Below are 13,978 nucleotides of genomic sequence, written 5' to 3' on the forward strand. Positions count from 1 at the left end.
GGCCATTGTTACCACCTTAGTAAAACAAGAGAAATGGAATTAACTACTGCATGTGGTAGGCCAAGCAATATTCAATTACAGCTCCATGGCAGAACTTTGAGAGATAAAAAGCTACTGATTTCCATAGAAATTTGGAATAATCAAACAAGGCAAGTATAGCAACTACAATCTCTAAAACAGTCTCCGCCAGGCAAACTTGTTTCTTTGGTAGACTGAAAACATCAACAAAATCTCATCTGAATATGTACAAAAACTGATGATTTGTCAATGAAACTTTCTCAATATTCAAATCCATTGAGCTCGAGACAAAGTTTGCGTTCTCGTCTAATTCGTTCTTATCACGTCTCACTTCACATGGGGGGAATAATATATTCTTGCATCGAGCTTTGGAACAATCACAGCAGCTTCAATTGCTAAGAATACTATCGTTTGCTTCCCTTTGAGTGCCTCAGATATCACCAGCTCTGCCATATATCTCTCAACTGAATAGTAATCAAACCCCAAATTTATCAGACACACTGATTTTATTATCATAAAAGTGGATAACATTGATTTTTCCAAAAACATTGATGTAATGAAAACAGTATTCATAGTTCCCATTCTTACCACCCGTGGCACGCCAAAGAATAATTGTTCAAGGCTAAATATTACATTAATAGCGTGTAAGGCACTGAATTTCATTTTAAGATCAACACAAATTTTAGATTGAGAACAGTGAAAAGCAGAGATCCATGAACCCAACCTCGATTTTGTTTTAGGACCAAGATTTGCCTGTGTTTATGTGATAAAGGGACACATGATTACTGCCTGTAATCAAGCAACTGAGTCAAGATTCAGTTGATTAACAAAAAATTACAAAACCATAGAATAAGTAATGGGCATGACAGGTTAACTGAAACTACTATAAAGTTTTGTTAGAGAAATGTGAATAAAATGGAATAAGTTTTGTTGGTGTCCGAAAACAGAAGCTAATGCGCCCTTGCGCGTGTTCATGCGCGGATGCGCGCATTCATGTGCCCGCGAACAGAAGGCAACGCGCGGCCGCGCATGATGTCGCGCAGCCGCGCGCGACACACTGTTTTTCAGTGGGCGCGGACAGAACAGGGCGCGCGGCCGCGCCAGTTCTCGCGCGGACGCGCGCGCCTTGCTGTGCGGAAGCGTTACTTCACCGAAATCACATGTCTGTTCACCCAAAGCTTGCACCTTTGTGCGAAATATTGTGCCCACTCGAGATGATCTTTGATACTCTATAAATATCCCTCACTTGCATTCATTTAAATACTTTTACTTGCATCAAATTCCTTCCCATCTTGCTGCAGAATTCTGTTTTACTCACTTGAAAGCGATTGCATTTTTTGTTCGTCGAAGTCTAGAGTTTGTTGTGCTACTTCTCTAGAAAGGAGTCGTTGTATCTTAGGGACGATTGCCGTTAACGTAAAGCACTTGTATACGGGCATTATCGTCTTGCGGATAAAGGATTTATCCTTGCCTCGACTTGAAGAATCGTTGCTGTTGCTGTCTTATTTTCAGAATTTTGAGAAGGGCACTACCAGGTACAAACAACAATCGCAAGACGATATTTCGTGTTCTACATCTCTGAATTCTGAAAATGTCAAGCACATCATTCACTCCTATGGTCACTGCTCCCGCTCATGGTGAAAAGCCATCGAAATTCACCGGCGCCGACTTCAAACGTTGGCAACAGAAAATGCTGTTCTATCTCACTACCTTGAGTCTGTCTCGGTTTCTGAATGAGGATCCACCTACAGTTGTGGAAGATGATACCGACACACAACGAAGAAACGCTGTGGAAGCGTGGAACCACAGCGATTTTCTATGCAGAAATTACATCTTAAATGGACTTGATGACACACTTTACAGTGTCTATTGTTCAGTCAAAATTGCAAAGGAATTGTGGGATTCCTTGGAGAAGAAGTACAAGACGGAGGATGCGGGCATCAAGAAGTTTGTTGTTGGAAAATTTTTAGACTTCAAAATGACCGACTCCAAAACCGTGATTAGCCAAGTGCAGGAATTTCAGATTATCCTTCATGACTTGCTTTCTGAGGGAATGTTATTGAACGAGCCATTCCAAGTAGCAGCACTAATCGAGAAGTTGCCGCCTATGTGGAAGGACTTCAAAAACTATCTTACACATAAACGTAAGGAGGTGAAACTCAAAGATCTAATCGTGAGACTTAGAATCGAGGAAGACAACCGAAACTGTGAAGCCAAGTCATATAAAAGGGCGATGGAATTTGAAGCTAAAGCAAATCTAGCGGAATCAAGTACTAGTCACAAGAGAAAGCGACCGAACGATGACAAGAAACAAGGAAAAGCAAAGAAGTTCAAAGGGAATTGCTTCAATTGTGGCAAGCCGAATCACATGGCAAAAGATTGTCGTCTTCCAAAGAAAGACAATGCAAAGCAGAAACAAAGGCAAGCAAATGTCGTCGAAGAACGGTATGTACCAATTGATATGTCGCAACTTGATTTATCTGCTGTTGTATTTGAAGCCAACTTGGTGGACAATCCAAGAGAGTGGTGGATAGACACCGGATCTACTAGCCACATTTGTACCGAGAAGGAGATGTTCTCATCCTACTCTCCCAACAGTGAAAGGAAACTATTTATGGGAAACTCTACAACGTCTGATGTCGTAGGAGTTGGAGAAGTAGTGCTGAAGATGACTTCAGGCAAAGAAGTAACGCTCAAGAATGTACTGCATGTGCCGGACATCGGAAGAACTTGGTTTCTGGTTCTTTGTTGAGTAAGGCCGGTTTTAGGCTTGTGTTCGAATCGGACAAATTTGTGTTAACCAAGAGTGGTGTTTTTATAGGCAAAGGGTACCAAGATAATGGGCTCTTCAAGATGAATGTAATGAATGTTATCCGCCAAGAGGCGAAGAATAAAGTTATAAATTTTGCGTACTTTATTGAAAGTCCAAATTTATGGCATGAAAGATTGGGACATGTTAACTTTAACACGTTGCAAAGACTTGCAAACCAAAATGTAATACCTACATTTAAAAAGGATCCACAACACAAGTGTGAGATCTGTGTTGAAGCAAAAATGGCAAAGGTCCCTTTCCATTCGGTAACGAGAAGTACTACGCCGCTTGAGTTAATCCATACTGATATATGTGATTTGAAATATGTTCAAACTCGAGGCGGCAAGAAGTATTTCATAACATTCATTGATGATTGCACAAGGTTTTGCTATGTCTATTTATGGAAAAGCAAAGATGAAGCAATAGAAACATTCAAAACGTATAAGAATGAAGTAGAGTATCAACTCAGTTCAAAGATCAAAATGATAAGAAGTGATCGAGGTGGAGAGTATGTTGCTCCGTTTGAAGAACTTTGCATAAACAATGGCATAACTCATCAAACTACAGCTCCATACTCACCTCAATCAAACGGAGTAGCGGAACGCAAGAATCGTACTCTTAAGGAGATGATGAATGCGTTGTTGATAAACTCAGGCTTACCCCAAAACTTGTGGGGGGAAGCGATTCTCTCAGCAAACTACATTCTCCATAAAATACCACTCAAAGGAAACAATGAGACTCCATATGAGAAATGGAAAAAGCGTAAACCATCTTACAAATACCTCAAAGTGTGGGATTGTTTGGCTAAAGTAGAAATACCAAAGCCAAAACAAGTTAAGATTGGGCCTAAAACAATCGACTGCATCTTCATTGGATATGCAACTAATAGTAGTGCATATCGCTTCTTAGTGCACAAATCTGAAGTTCCTGATATCAGTGAGGGAACGATAATTGAATCAAGGAACGCCGTATTATTTGAAAATATGTTTCCTTGTAAAGGAAAGAAAGAATCCTGTCTAAACAAAAGACCTTATGAAACTTCGATTGCACCCGTTCAAAGCAATGAAGATATAAGGCGTAGTAAGAGAGCAAGAGTTGAAAAGTCATTTGGTCCCGATTTTCTAACATACATGTTAGATAATGAACCAAGAACTATTCAAGAGGCTCTATCAAATCCAGAAGCTCCTTTCTGGAAAGAAGCAATCAAAAGTGAAATAGATTCCATAATGTACAACCACACATGGGAGTTAGTTGATCTTCCTCCGGGTTGTAAACCTTTAGGATGCAAATGGATCCTTAAAAGGAAATACAAAGAAGATGGATCTATAGATAAGTATAAAGCTCGATTGGTTGCCAAAGGGTTTAGACAACAAGAGGGATATGATTTCTTTGACACATACTCTCCAGTTACGAGAATCACATCCATTCGTGTTCTCATAGCCATTGCATCGCTGCATGACCTTGAGATTCATCAAATGGATGTTAAAACAGCCTTTCAAAATGGAGTATTGGAAGAAGAAATCTATATGGAACAACCCGAGGGGTTTGTTGTACCCGGACAAGAGAAAAAGGTGTGTAAACTTGTCAAGTCCCTATACGGACTCAAACAAGCACCTAAACAGTGGCATGAAAAATTTGATACCACAATGATATCAAATGGTTTCAAAATCAATGAGTGTGACAAGTGCGTCTACATTAAAGGAAATGAAAATGTATATGTAATTGTTTGCCTTTATGTAGATGACATGTTAATCATGGGAAATGATCATGAGTTGATCATGAATACTAAGAAAATGTTGAAAAAACATTTTGATATGAAAGACTTGGGATTATGTGATATAATATTAGGGATTAAAATCTCTAGGAATTCTGAAGGAATTATATTATCACAAACTCATTATGTTGAAAAGGTTCTTGAAAGGTTCAAGGCACTTGACAATCCTTCGGCAAGAACACCTTTAGATTTGGATGGTGTTCATTTAGCAAAGAATCGAGGAGAACCTATTGATCAACTAGAATATTCAAGGATAATCGGTAGTCTAATGTACTTGACTAATTGTACCCGACCAGATCTTGCATATTCCGTAAACAAGTTAAGTAGGTTTACAAGCAATCCAAATAAGGATCATTGGAAAGCCTTGACGAGAGTGCTTGGATATTTAAAATACACCATGAACTTTGGATTGGTATATACGAAATATCCAGCAGTATTGGAAGGATACTGTGATGCAAATTGGATATCTGACACAAAAGACTCCAAGTCCACAAGTGGATATGTGTTCACAATTGGTGGAGGAGCGGTGTCATGGAAATCTTCTAGGCAAACGTGTATAGCTCGATCCACGATGGAATCCGAGTTTATTGCTTTAGACAAAGCAGGAGAAGAAGCCGAGTGGCTAAGAAACTTCCTAGAAGATATTCCTTGTTGAAATAAACCAGTGTCTTCTATTGTTATTCATTGTGACAGTCAATCAGCAATAGGAAGAACACAAAGCAGTATGTACAATGGTAAGTCTCGACATATTCGTCGAAGACATAATACCATAAGACAATTGATCTCAAATGGGGTTATTTCTGTTGAATATGTGAAATCAAAGGAAAACCTAGCGGATCCGTTTACTAAAGGTATAAATCGAGATCAATTGTACAAGCTAATAAGGGGAATGAGCTTGAAAGCCACAAAATAAAAATGTTTATAGCGGTAACCCAACCTTGTGAATTGGAGATCCCATAACCTTGGTTCAATGGGAAAACTAAGTTATAAATATTGGTTGAACACTTGGAAACAATGAAGGCTCATTTCTAAAACGTCCAAGTAAAATGTACCTGCGACATGTGGTGAGGTTAATTTATTTTAATGATTCCTATACCTAAGAGGTAGAGTATGGCAGGATACTCTTGATAGGAGATCATCTATATAAGTGCAAAGTGATGGCCGCTTCAAGAACGCTTATGAATCTAAGATATGGTCCAGGGCCGAAACGGACACAACATGAGAACAAAATATGTTAGAGCTATTGTTGTGTAAATGCTGTTGACTTGGTTTACACAAACGGTTGAATGGTTCAAAACATCACGTCACCAAGCAACTAGTAAATCCGATAGTATTTTACTACGGAAGGTTCAAAGCCAAAAGCTACCTTTCCCGATGCAATAATAGTTCAAAAGAACTTTCAAGTGGATCTGCATACATGCATATATATTTCATTCATGTGGGGGATTGTTAGAGAAATGTGAATAAAATGGAATAAGTTTTGTTGGTGTCCGAAAACAGAAGCCAATGCGCCCTTGCGCGTGTTCATGCGCAGATGCGCGCATTCATGTGCCCGCGAACAGAAGGCAACGCGCGGCCGCGCATGATGTCGCGCAGCCGCGCACGACACACTGTTTTTCAGTGGGCGCGGACAGAACAGGGCGCGCGGCCGTGCCAGTTCTCGCGCGGACGTGCGCGCCTTGCTGTGCGGAAGCGTTCCTTCACCGAAATCACATGTCTGTTCACCCAAAGCTTGCACCTTTGTGCGAAAGATTGTGCCCACTCGAGATGATCTTTGATACTCTATAAATATCCCTCACTTGCATTCATTTAAACACTTTTGCTTGCATCAAATTCCTTCCCATCTTGCTGCAGAATTATGTTTTACTCACTTGAAAGCGATTGCATTTTTTGTTCGTCGAAGTCTAGAGTTTGTTGTGCTACTACTCTAGAAAGGAGTCGTTGTATCTTAGGGACGATTGCCGTTAACGTAAAGCACTTGTATACGGGCAATGTCGTCTTGCGGATAAAGGATTTATCCTTGCCTCGACTTGAAGAATCGTTGTTGTTGCTGTCTTATTTTCAGAATTTTGAGAAGGGCACTACCAGGTACAAACAACAAGTTTGTATTAATGCATTTTAATAATAATAAAAAAACAGCTCACAACTAGAACAAATTTAACACAAACTAATGAGCTAAGGCAGGCCAAGATCAATTCTTAAAAGACTTTAAATTTTTTTATGCATACGTACTTTTTGTCAACTTCCAAGCAAATTGAAACATTCTGAAACAACAAAATCGAGTATTTCGTTGATATCGTGGCAAAACACAATATATATAAACCATCATTAGGCACACCCCGTGGTGAACATAATTAAAAAAAGAGTTGTAATCAGTAAGAAAGAAAGGTTCTGATTAAGGAAAACAATTGCATCAGGCAAAAGAAAAAGCATTTATATACAATTCTAGTAATCTATGTTCTTTCCTTCAAATATTGTGATAAATAAGAATTGAGACCCGACTCAAATAAATTATAGCAATTCCAAATTCGTGTGAATCGGATAATAATACATTATATTTGTCCTCGATTACAACATTGAAATGGCCAATGATACTGGCTGAAAAGAGAAAGGATGAATAGCTTATGATTTATAGGGGTGCAAATGTGACTTGAAAATATTCAATTTGTATTTGAAATTATCGATTTCAAGACAAATTTGAACATTTTCAAACCTTTTTTTTTCCAAGCAAAATTAGAGCCTATATAATTTTTATTCAGTAGCTCCTCAACCACTCAGCAGAAATCCAAAGACAAGAGGTTTGTAAAGAAAAACAACTATATAGCATATGATCTGACATCCTTACTAAATTCAAACCTCCTGCTTGTGTCAAAAGATTTCCGATCCCCAAATCATCTCACAAATAGTACTGTTTAAATTTGAACAAGCTAAGTATGATGACACGTGATGAAGGAAAAGCCCAACAAAACACAGTAAATCTGAGGCTTGTGACCGTGCTTTAGACACCACGCGCGGCCGGCCGGAACTTTCAGGGTGGACTTAATTTTTCAAGATCTATAAAACTTATGTATACAAAGTTTTCCGAGAAAAAAAAAACGTATTTTGCTCAAAATTTGAATTTTCAAAACAGTATGACTAGCAAATTTGTCACATGAAAAATGGTGCTTCCGGTGACGTTCCGACCAATTGAACAACATGCATGGACTCTACACAATACAAGGAACAACATCTATGATATAACTGAAACCTAAATAAAGCAGTAAAGTGCATGAACATGCAACCTAAAAATGGTGATTTATGGGTGGATATATTTAAATATTATCACAGTTTTTTATTTTTTTGGCTCAAATCTGTGAAAGATTTTGCTACATCTTCTGCACCAACTTGTTTTTGGGTGAGATAGAAAGTTTAGGTAATTTGTGCAGAATTTTTTTGACACGGTTTACTAATTTTCAAGGATTTTTCTCACTTTCTCACTTTTTTCCCTCCCTTTTTTCTACCGAATTGTTCTTTTTTTTATGAAATGATGCTATTATAGGGAAGAACAAGTGAAAGGAAGTGTCGATATGGTGCCAGTGTATATGAAAAATGGACAGATATCACTTATAACTACTTTGAGAAGTAATCTATGTATGTATATTGATATAATTAATTGATTTTTTTATTATAATTACTATGGACATAATTCTTGGGTATTATATCAAAATTATTATTTTTTACTCCAAGTGTGGAACAAGTCGATCTGTATCAAAGACGTAGATCAGTTAGATCAAGCCCTACTCATTAACATTATGTTATGGTTGAATGATGAAAGTTGGGACAAAATTTTTGGGAAAAAGAAAATATTTTTTGTGGATTAGAGTTTTATCCAGGAGGAATCTCATTACTTAATCCAAAAGGGCCAACGAAAGCTATAGATTTGTACAGAAACCATATATTTCTTATATATTAAATTATTAATCATTAGTACGTAAATCAAATATTAGAATATAAGAATGGTGCCTGTGAAATTAAATACAACATAATATATTTTCAAGCGAGGTTTTACAAACAAGATTCGATAATCTATGATTGGTCTTGTAGTCTTCAATTGTAAGATCCGAATTTGCTCAACAGTAACCAACCAAACTTGATAATTGTTTGTTCGATGATGCTAGGATTTTTTTTTTAAGTAATATTATATGACCTTTTTATTTTACTTGTATAGTAGATCTTTTGTGAGACGGTTTCACGAATCTTTACCTGTGAGACGAGTCAATCATATCGATATTTCTCATGAATCTTTACCTGTGAGACGAGTCAATCATATCGATATTTACAATAAAAAGTAATATTCTTAGCATAAAAAGTAATGTTTTTTTATGGATGGCCTAAATAAGAGATATGTCTCACAACGACTCGTAAGATCATTTCACACAAGTTTTTGTCTTCCTTGTAAGTGCAGGGCAAATGTGGAGTAACGAAGGCTGCTACCGATGTGTGGCTTCGAGTGATGCTAGCTTTTTTCTTTTGATTTTGTGGAGGAACTAAATGTCAGATCCGTTGCGTGTTTAATGCAAGGGGGGTCGTTTTCTCTTTCAACTTAGTTTGATTATGATACTTGGTCGTCATGTCTTGCTTGCTTTGGAAAATATGATGAATCGTTAATTTGTAAAAGATATCATTTGTTATAGTCGACTCATGAAAAAACATTGTTATATTAACATTATTATTTTTCATTCAAGACAAAAGATCGATTCGATTTGATTCGTCCCATGAGTATAAATCTGTGAGCCTAGTCTCACAGACGGCTTACTCAAATTATTTTTAGATCATGATAGATGTCAATTGTATATGTATGTGTCATATTGAATCTATTATTACATAGTTTATTTCGTGTCATTTTTTTTACTGAATAGTCAAAGAAAAAGTTTATTTGGCAAGATTCCTTGCCATTAAAATATTTTAGGTTTGGATATAAAAATTGTATTAGGTTAGTCGTAATTAGAAATGACTAATACAATAATCCATGTTGAATAACGTTTTTAGTGTAGTGGTGAAGATTTCGATGGTAGTAGTTGTGGTATCTTTAATATAACCTCAAACGAGACTTTGGTTGCATTTCCAATAATTTTTCTCTCAAACGAAAAACCGCCATTAATTCTCATGGCCCGAACCTTCCCTCAAGCTCATCCGTTCGTCCTCTCCTCTTGGAGGATCTCACACTCCAATTGAGGCCACTCACTCGAATTGAGTTTTTCTCAGCTGAACATATCGTATAGAGTTTATGGGCTCACATTAAGCTCGAGGATTACCAAGTGGACATACTGTATGTAGTTTGTAAATAATCAATCATCTATTTTTTTTTTTACAGACATAAGAAATTACATATTTTTTTAACAAACTGATTGCTACTTAGATAAAAGGTGTTATGATTATATTTTTCTAAAATAATAACGTGTCATAATTGAATGAGGGAAAGGACAAAAATAATAAAATATTGGATTTTTTTTTAATTATTTCGAATTTGGTCGACTTGGCGACCCCTTGACTTTTCAACATTCCTTGTGTTTTTGGTGATTTCCATTTCTGGCCAGCTGCTTCCTACTAATTTATTACAAATAAATTATTCTTTTTAGAAAAAAAAAACTTGTGTGAAACGATTTCACGAGTCATATTTTATGAAAAATATCTCTTATTTGAGTCATCCATGAAAAATATTACTTTTTATTGAGAATATTGGTAGAGCTGATCTGTATCACAAATAAAGATTCGTAAGACCGTCTCACAAGAGACCTAATTATTTTTTATGATTTATTATCCGAGATTCATTATTTTAATTGCATTTCGAAATAAAATGAAAACTTTTACATGAAATGAAATACAACATTAATGAAGAGATGATATGTCGCAGAATAATAAATTATAGTATATGAATACTAAATGGGTGGGATGGAATATTAATTTATTACTCATTCTATTTATGTTTGATAGAAATTGAATTGGTTTGAACAAATACAACTATTTTGGACCAAACAAAATGATAGAGAAAGATTATCAATCCGATCTTCCATTAATTAAAGCAAGTTGCGTAGTTGACTAACTAATCACATCCGAGTCAAAATTAATCGATGTTAAATGAGAATCAATTAATTTTGGTGACCATGATGGTTTCTTAACAATAAGAAAACAATCATATATACATCCAATCTTTGAAAAAAAAAATTATAAGAATTATTTTATGAATAATTTATTGCAATAAATTTGTCTATATTGTTTGATATAAGACAAAAAATTGTGTGAAACGGTGTGATAGGTCGTATTTTGTGAGACGAATCTCTTATTTGGGTAATCCATGAAAAAATATTATTTTTATGCTAAGGATATTACTTTTTATTGTGAATATCCGTATGGTTGACTCGTCTCACAGATAAATATTCGTGTCTCACAAGAGACTTAATATTGATACAATATGGCTAACAATCTTAAAAATAAAAACAAAAAAAATTATATATAACTAAGATATATCATCTTTCTAAAAATTAGAATGAGTGATGAACATCGATGATAAAACAAGAGAACGTTAACGTTTGGTGTATTTTATTTACTATTCAAGTGAAATTTCAAAAATAATTATGCCTGCATGAAATAAAATATAAAATTTGAAAAAATATTTTGGAGCAAGGAATTGAGATGTTAATTGTTCACAGTTCATATTGGCCCCACCACAGCCCAGCATTTGGTTGTATATTATTGACGCAGTCCCCTCAATTCTCTCGGAATCAAATTCCTCTCTCCCTCCCACACACACACACTCGAATCATAGTTTCAAACGTGAATTTTCTTCACCTTAATCGAAAAAGGTTCGTCCTTTATGATCTGCCGCTGTTTCGATTAAAAGTTCAGCCATCTTTTCTATTTTTGTATGCATTTTTCGGCATGAAATTTGGTGCATGTATCCGAACTTCGGTCGTTTTTGTTTGTTTGTTTGTTCATTTCGGTGACGCGGGTGTTTGATTTTATTATGCAAGATGATGCATAATTGATATATGTATATTCTTTTGAAAAAGATTCGGTTTTTTGTAATGATTTTTCTTGATAAATCTGACTTTATCTGAGCAGAAATACTTCCTATTCGGCTCCCGAGATCCAGAAAATGTAGTAATGGAAGGTGAATTAATAGGGACTAAGCGTGGATTACCTTGAAATTAAACATGTGGTTTCCCTGAAATTTGAAGTATCGATCCCTGTCGAAAACTAACTCTTTTTGTAACTCTATAGTGGAGTTAGCTATTGCTTGAATTTGGTTCTTTGTTGAGTTTTGTGGTTTACATTTGTATTAGTTTCAAGATCTCAAGTTTGTCATATATGAGTCTTGTTAAATTTTTCTGTCAACAGAGTTTCATAGATATTGAAAATGAGTGAATCAGAGGCAAGCACTCCCTTGGTTCCACCCTCTTCTTCTCGCAAGCTTCCGGATTTTAAACAGTCGGTGAAATTGAAGTATGTGAAGCTTGGATACCATTACCTCATAACCCATGGAATGTTCCTGTTTTTGACCCCTTTGGTGGTTGTTATTTTTGCCCAATTGTCCATGTTTTCTCTCCAAGACCTCTACGTTCTCTGGGACCATTTGAGATTCAATCTCATATCCGTGATCGTGTGCTCGGCCCTCTTGGTTTTTCTATCGACCGTCTATTTCCTCACACGTCCTCGACCAGTGTATCTTGTGAACTTCTCTTGTTATAAGCCGGATGACGATAGGAAATGTACCAGGAAGATTTTCATGGAGAGATCGGGGTTGACTGGTGCTTTTACTGAGGGGAATCTTGAATTCCAAAGGAAAATTCTTGAGAGGTCTGGGCTTGGAGAGTCGACTTATCTCCCTGAGGCTGTATTGAGGGTTCCGCCTAATCCATGTATGGCGGAAGCAAGGAAAGAAGCTGAAACTGTAATGTTTGGCGCTATTGATGAGCTTCTGGCCAAAACCTCTATGAAGCCGAAGGACATTGGAATTTTGATTGTGAATTGCAGTCTTTTCAATCCGACGCCGTCTTTGTCTGCTATGATTGTTAACCATTACAAGCTCAGGGGAAACATAGTTAGTTACAATCTTGGCGGGATGGGTTGCAGCGCTGGATTAATCTCGATTGATCTTGCTAAGGATCTGCTCCAGGTCCATCCCAATACTTATGCTCTAGTGATCAGCATGGAGAACATTACCCTGAATTGGTATTTCGGAAACGAGAGATCTATGCTCGTTTCCAACTGTCTCTTCAGAATGGGAGGGGCTGCCATTTTGCTGTCAAACAAAAGATCAGATCGCTGGCGGTCCAAGTATAGATTGGTCCACACAGTCCGCACCCACAAAGGATCGGATGACAAATGTTTTTCTTGTGTCACTCAAATGGAGGATCCCAATGCGAAAGTTGGAGTTTCTTTGTCGAAGGATTTGATGGCAGTGGCAGGTGATGCCTTGAAAACCAACATCACAACATTAGGTCCTCTCGTGCTACCGATGTCTGAGCAGTTGCTCTTCTTCTCAACTTTGGTGGGGAAAAAGCTATTCAAGATGAAGCTTAAACCTTATATCCCAGATTTCAAGCTTGCATTCGAGCATTTCTGCATACATGCTGGTGGAAGGGCTGTACTGGATGAACTCGAGAAAAACCTTCAGCTTTCCGACTGGCACATGGAGCCTTCAAGGATGACTCTGTACCGATTCGGTAACACCTCTAGCAGTTCTCTTTGGTACGAGTTGGCCTACTCAGAAGCCAAAGGAAGGATCAAGAGGGGAGACAGGGCGTGGCAAATAGCCTTCGGTTCTGGATTTAAATGCAACAGTGCAGTGTGGAAAGCTCTCAGGACCATAAATCCAGCAAAGGAAAAGAGTCCTTGGATGGACGAAATCCACCAGTTTCCTGTCGAGGTTCCTAAGATGTCATCTATCTAATTTTTCTGGTTTGCTCAAGCTGCAGTCACCTTCCACCTTCTTGCTTTCTTGTCTATTTATTCGTTCTGAACATTCTGCTGTTGCCATTGCAAAGCCTAAAGTATTATTTGTAGTTCAACTTAGATGAATTTAGTTAACAAGTTTATTGCTTGGCCCTCGGAATCAGATGAGCTAATTTGGTCATGTAATACATACTTGTTCGATGAATTGAGTTTAAAATTTTCGCACGCATATATTATAATTGGATATCTTTTTCTCATGTACTTAAGGAAGATGGTTTCACCGGATCTCAAACTCGAGACATTGTAATTTATAGCAACCTATATAATAATACCTTTTTTGTGTCTTGGTTCATTATGTAAAATTAGATATTGATCGTTCTCTGACACAATGGTCATATCGTTACGCCTTTCGTGCAGGTCGGTACGATGTTTGGAATAAA

At 37.0% G+C, this 13,978-nt stretch overlaps 1 protein-coding gene across 2 annotated transcripts; it reads left to right on the forward strand.

Annotated features, from left to right (window-relative positions):
* Positions 1-11,282: 11,282 nt before the first annotated feature.
* On the forward strand, positions 11,283-13,799 carry LOC140813774 (3-ketoacyl-CoA synthase 11-like). 2 transcript variants are annotated; one of them, XM_073172488.1, is made up of 2 exons: positions 11,283-11,446; positions 11,982-13,799. In XM_073172488.1, exon 2 carries the CDS (start codon positions 12,001-12,003, stop codon positions 13,534-13,536), a length of 1,536 nt encoding a protein of 511 aa, XP_073028589.1. In that variant the 5' UTR covers positions 11,283-11,446; positions 11,982-12,000; the 3' UTR covers positions 13,537-13,799. The 2 variants fall into 2 exon arrangements, with proteins under 2 accessions (XP_073028589.1, XP_073028590.1); XM_073172489.1 differs by having other exon boundaries at positions 11,333-11,450; positions 11,984-13,799.
* Positions 13,800-13,978: the final 179 nt, after the last annotated feature.

This window comes from Primulina eburnea, chromosome 15, assembly GCF_022965805.1.
Source record: "Primulina eburnea isolate SZY01 chromosome 15, ASM2296580v1, whole genome shotgun sequence".
NCBI classification, from domain to species: Eukaryota; Viridiplantae; Streptophyta; class Magnoliopsida; order Lamiales; family Gesneriaceae; genus Primulina; species Primulina eburnea.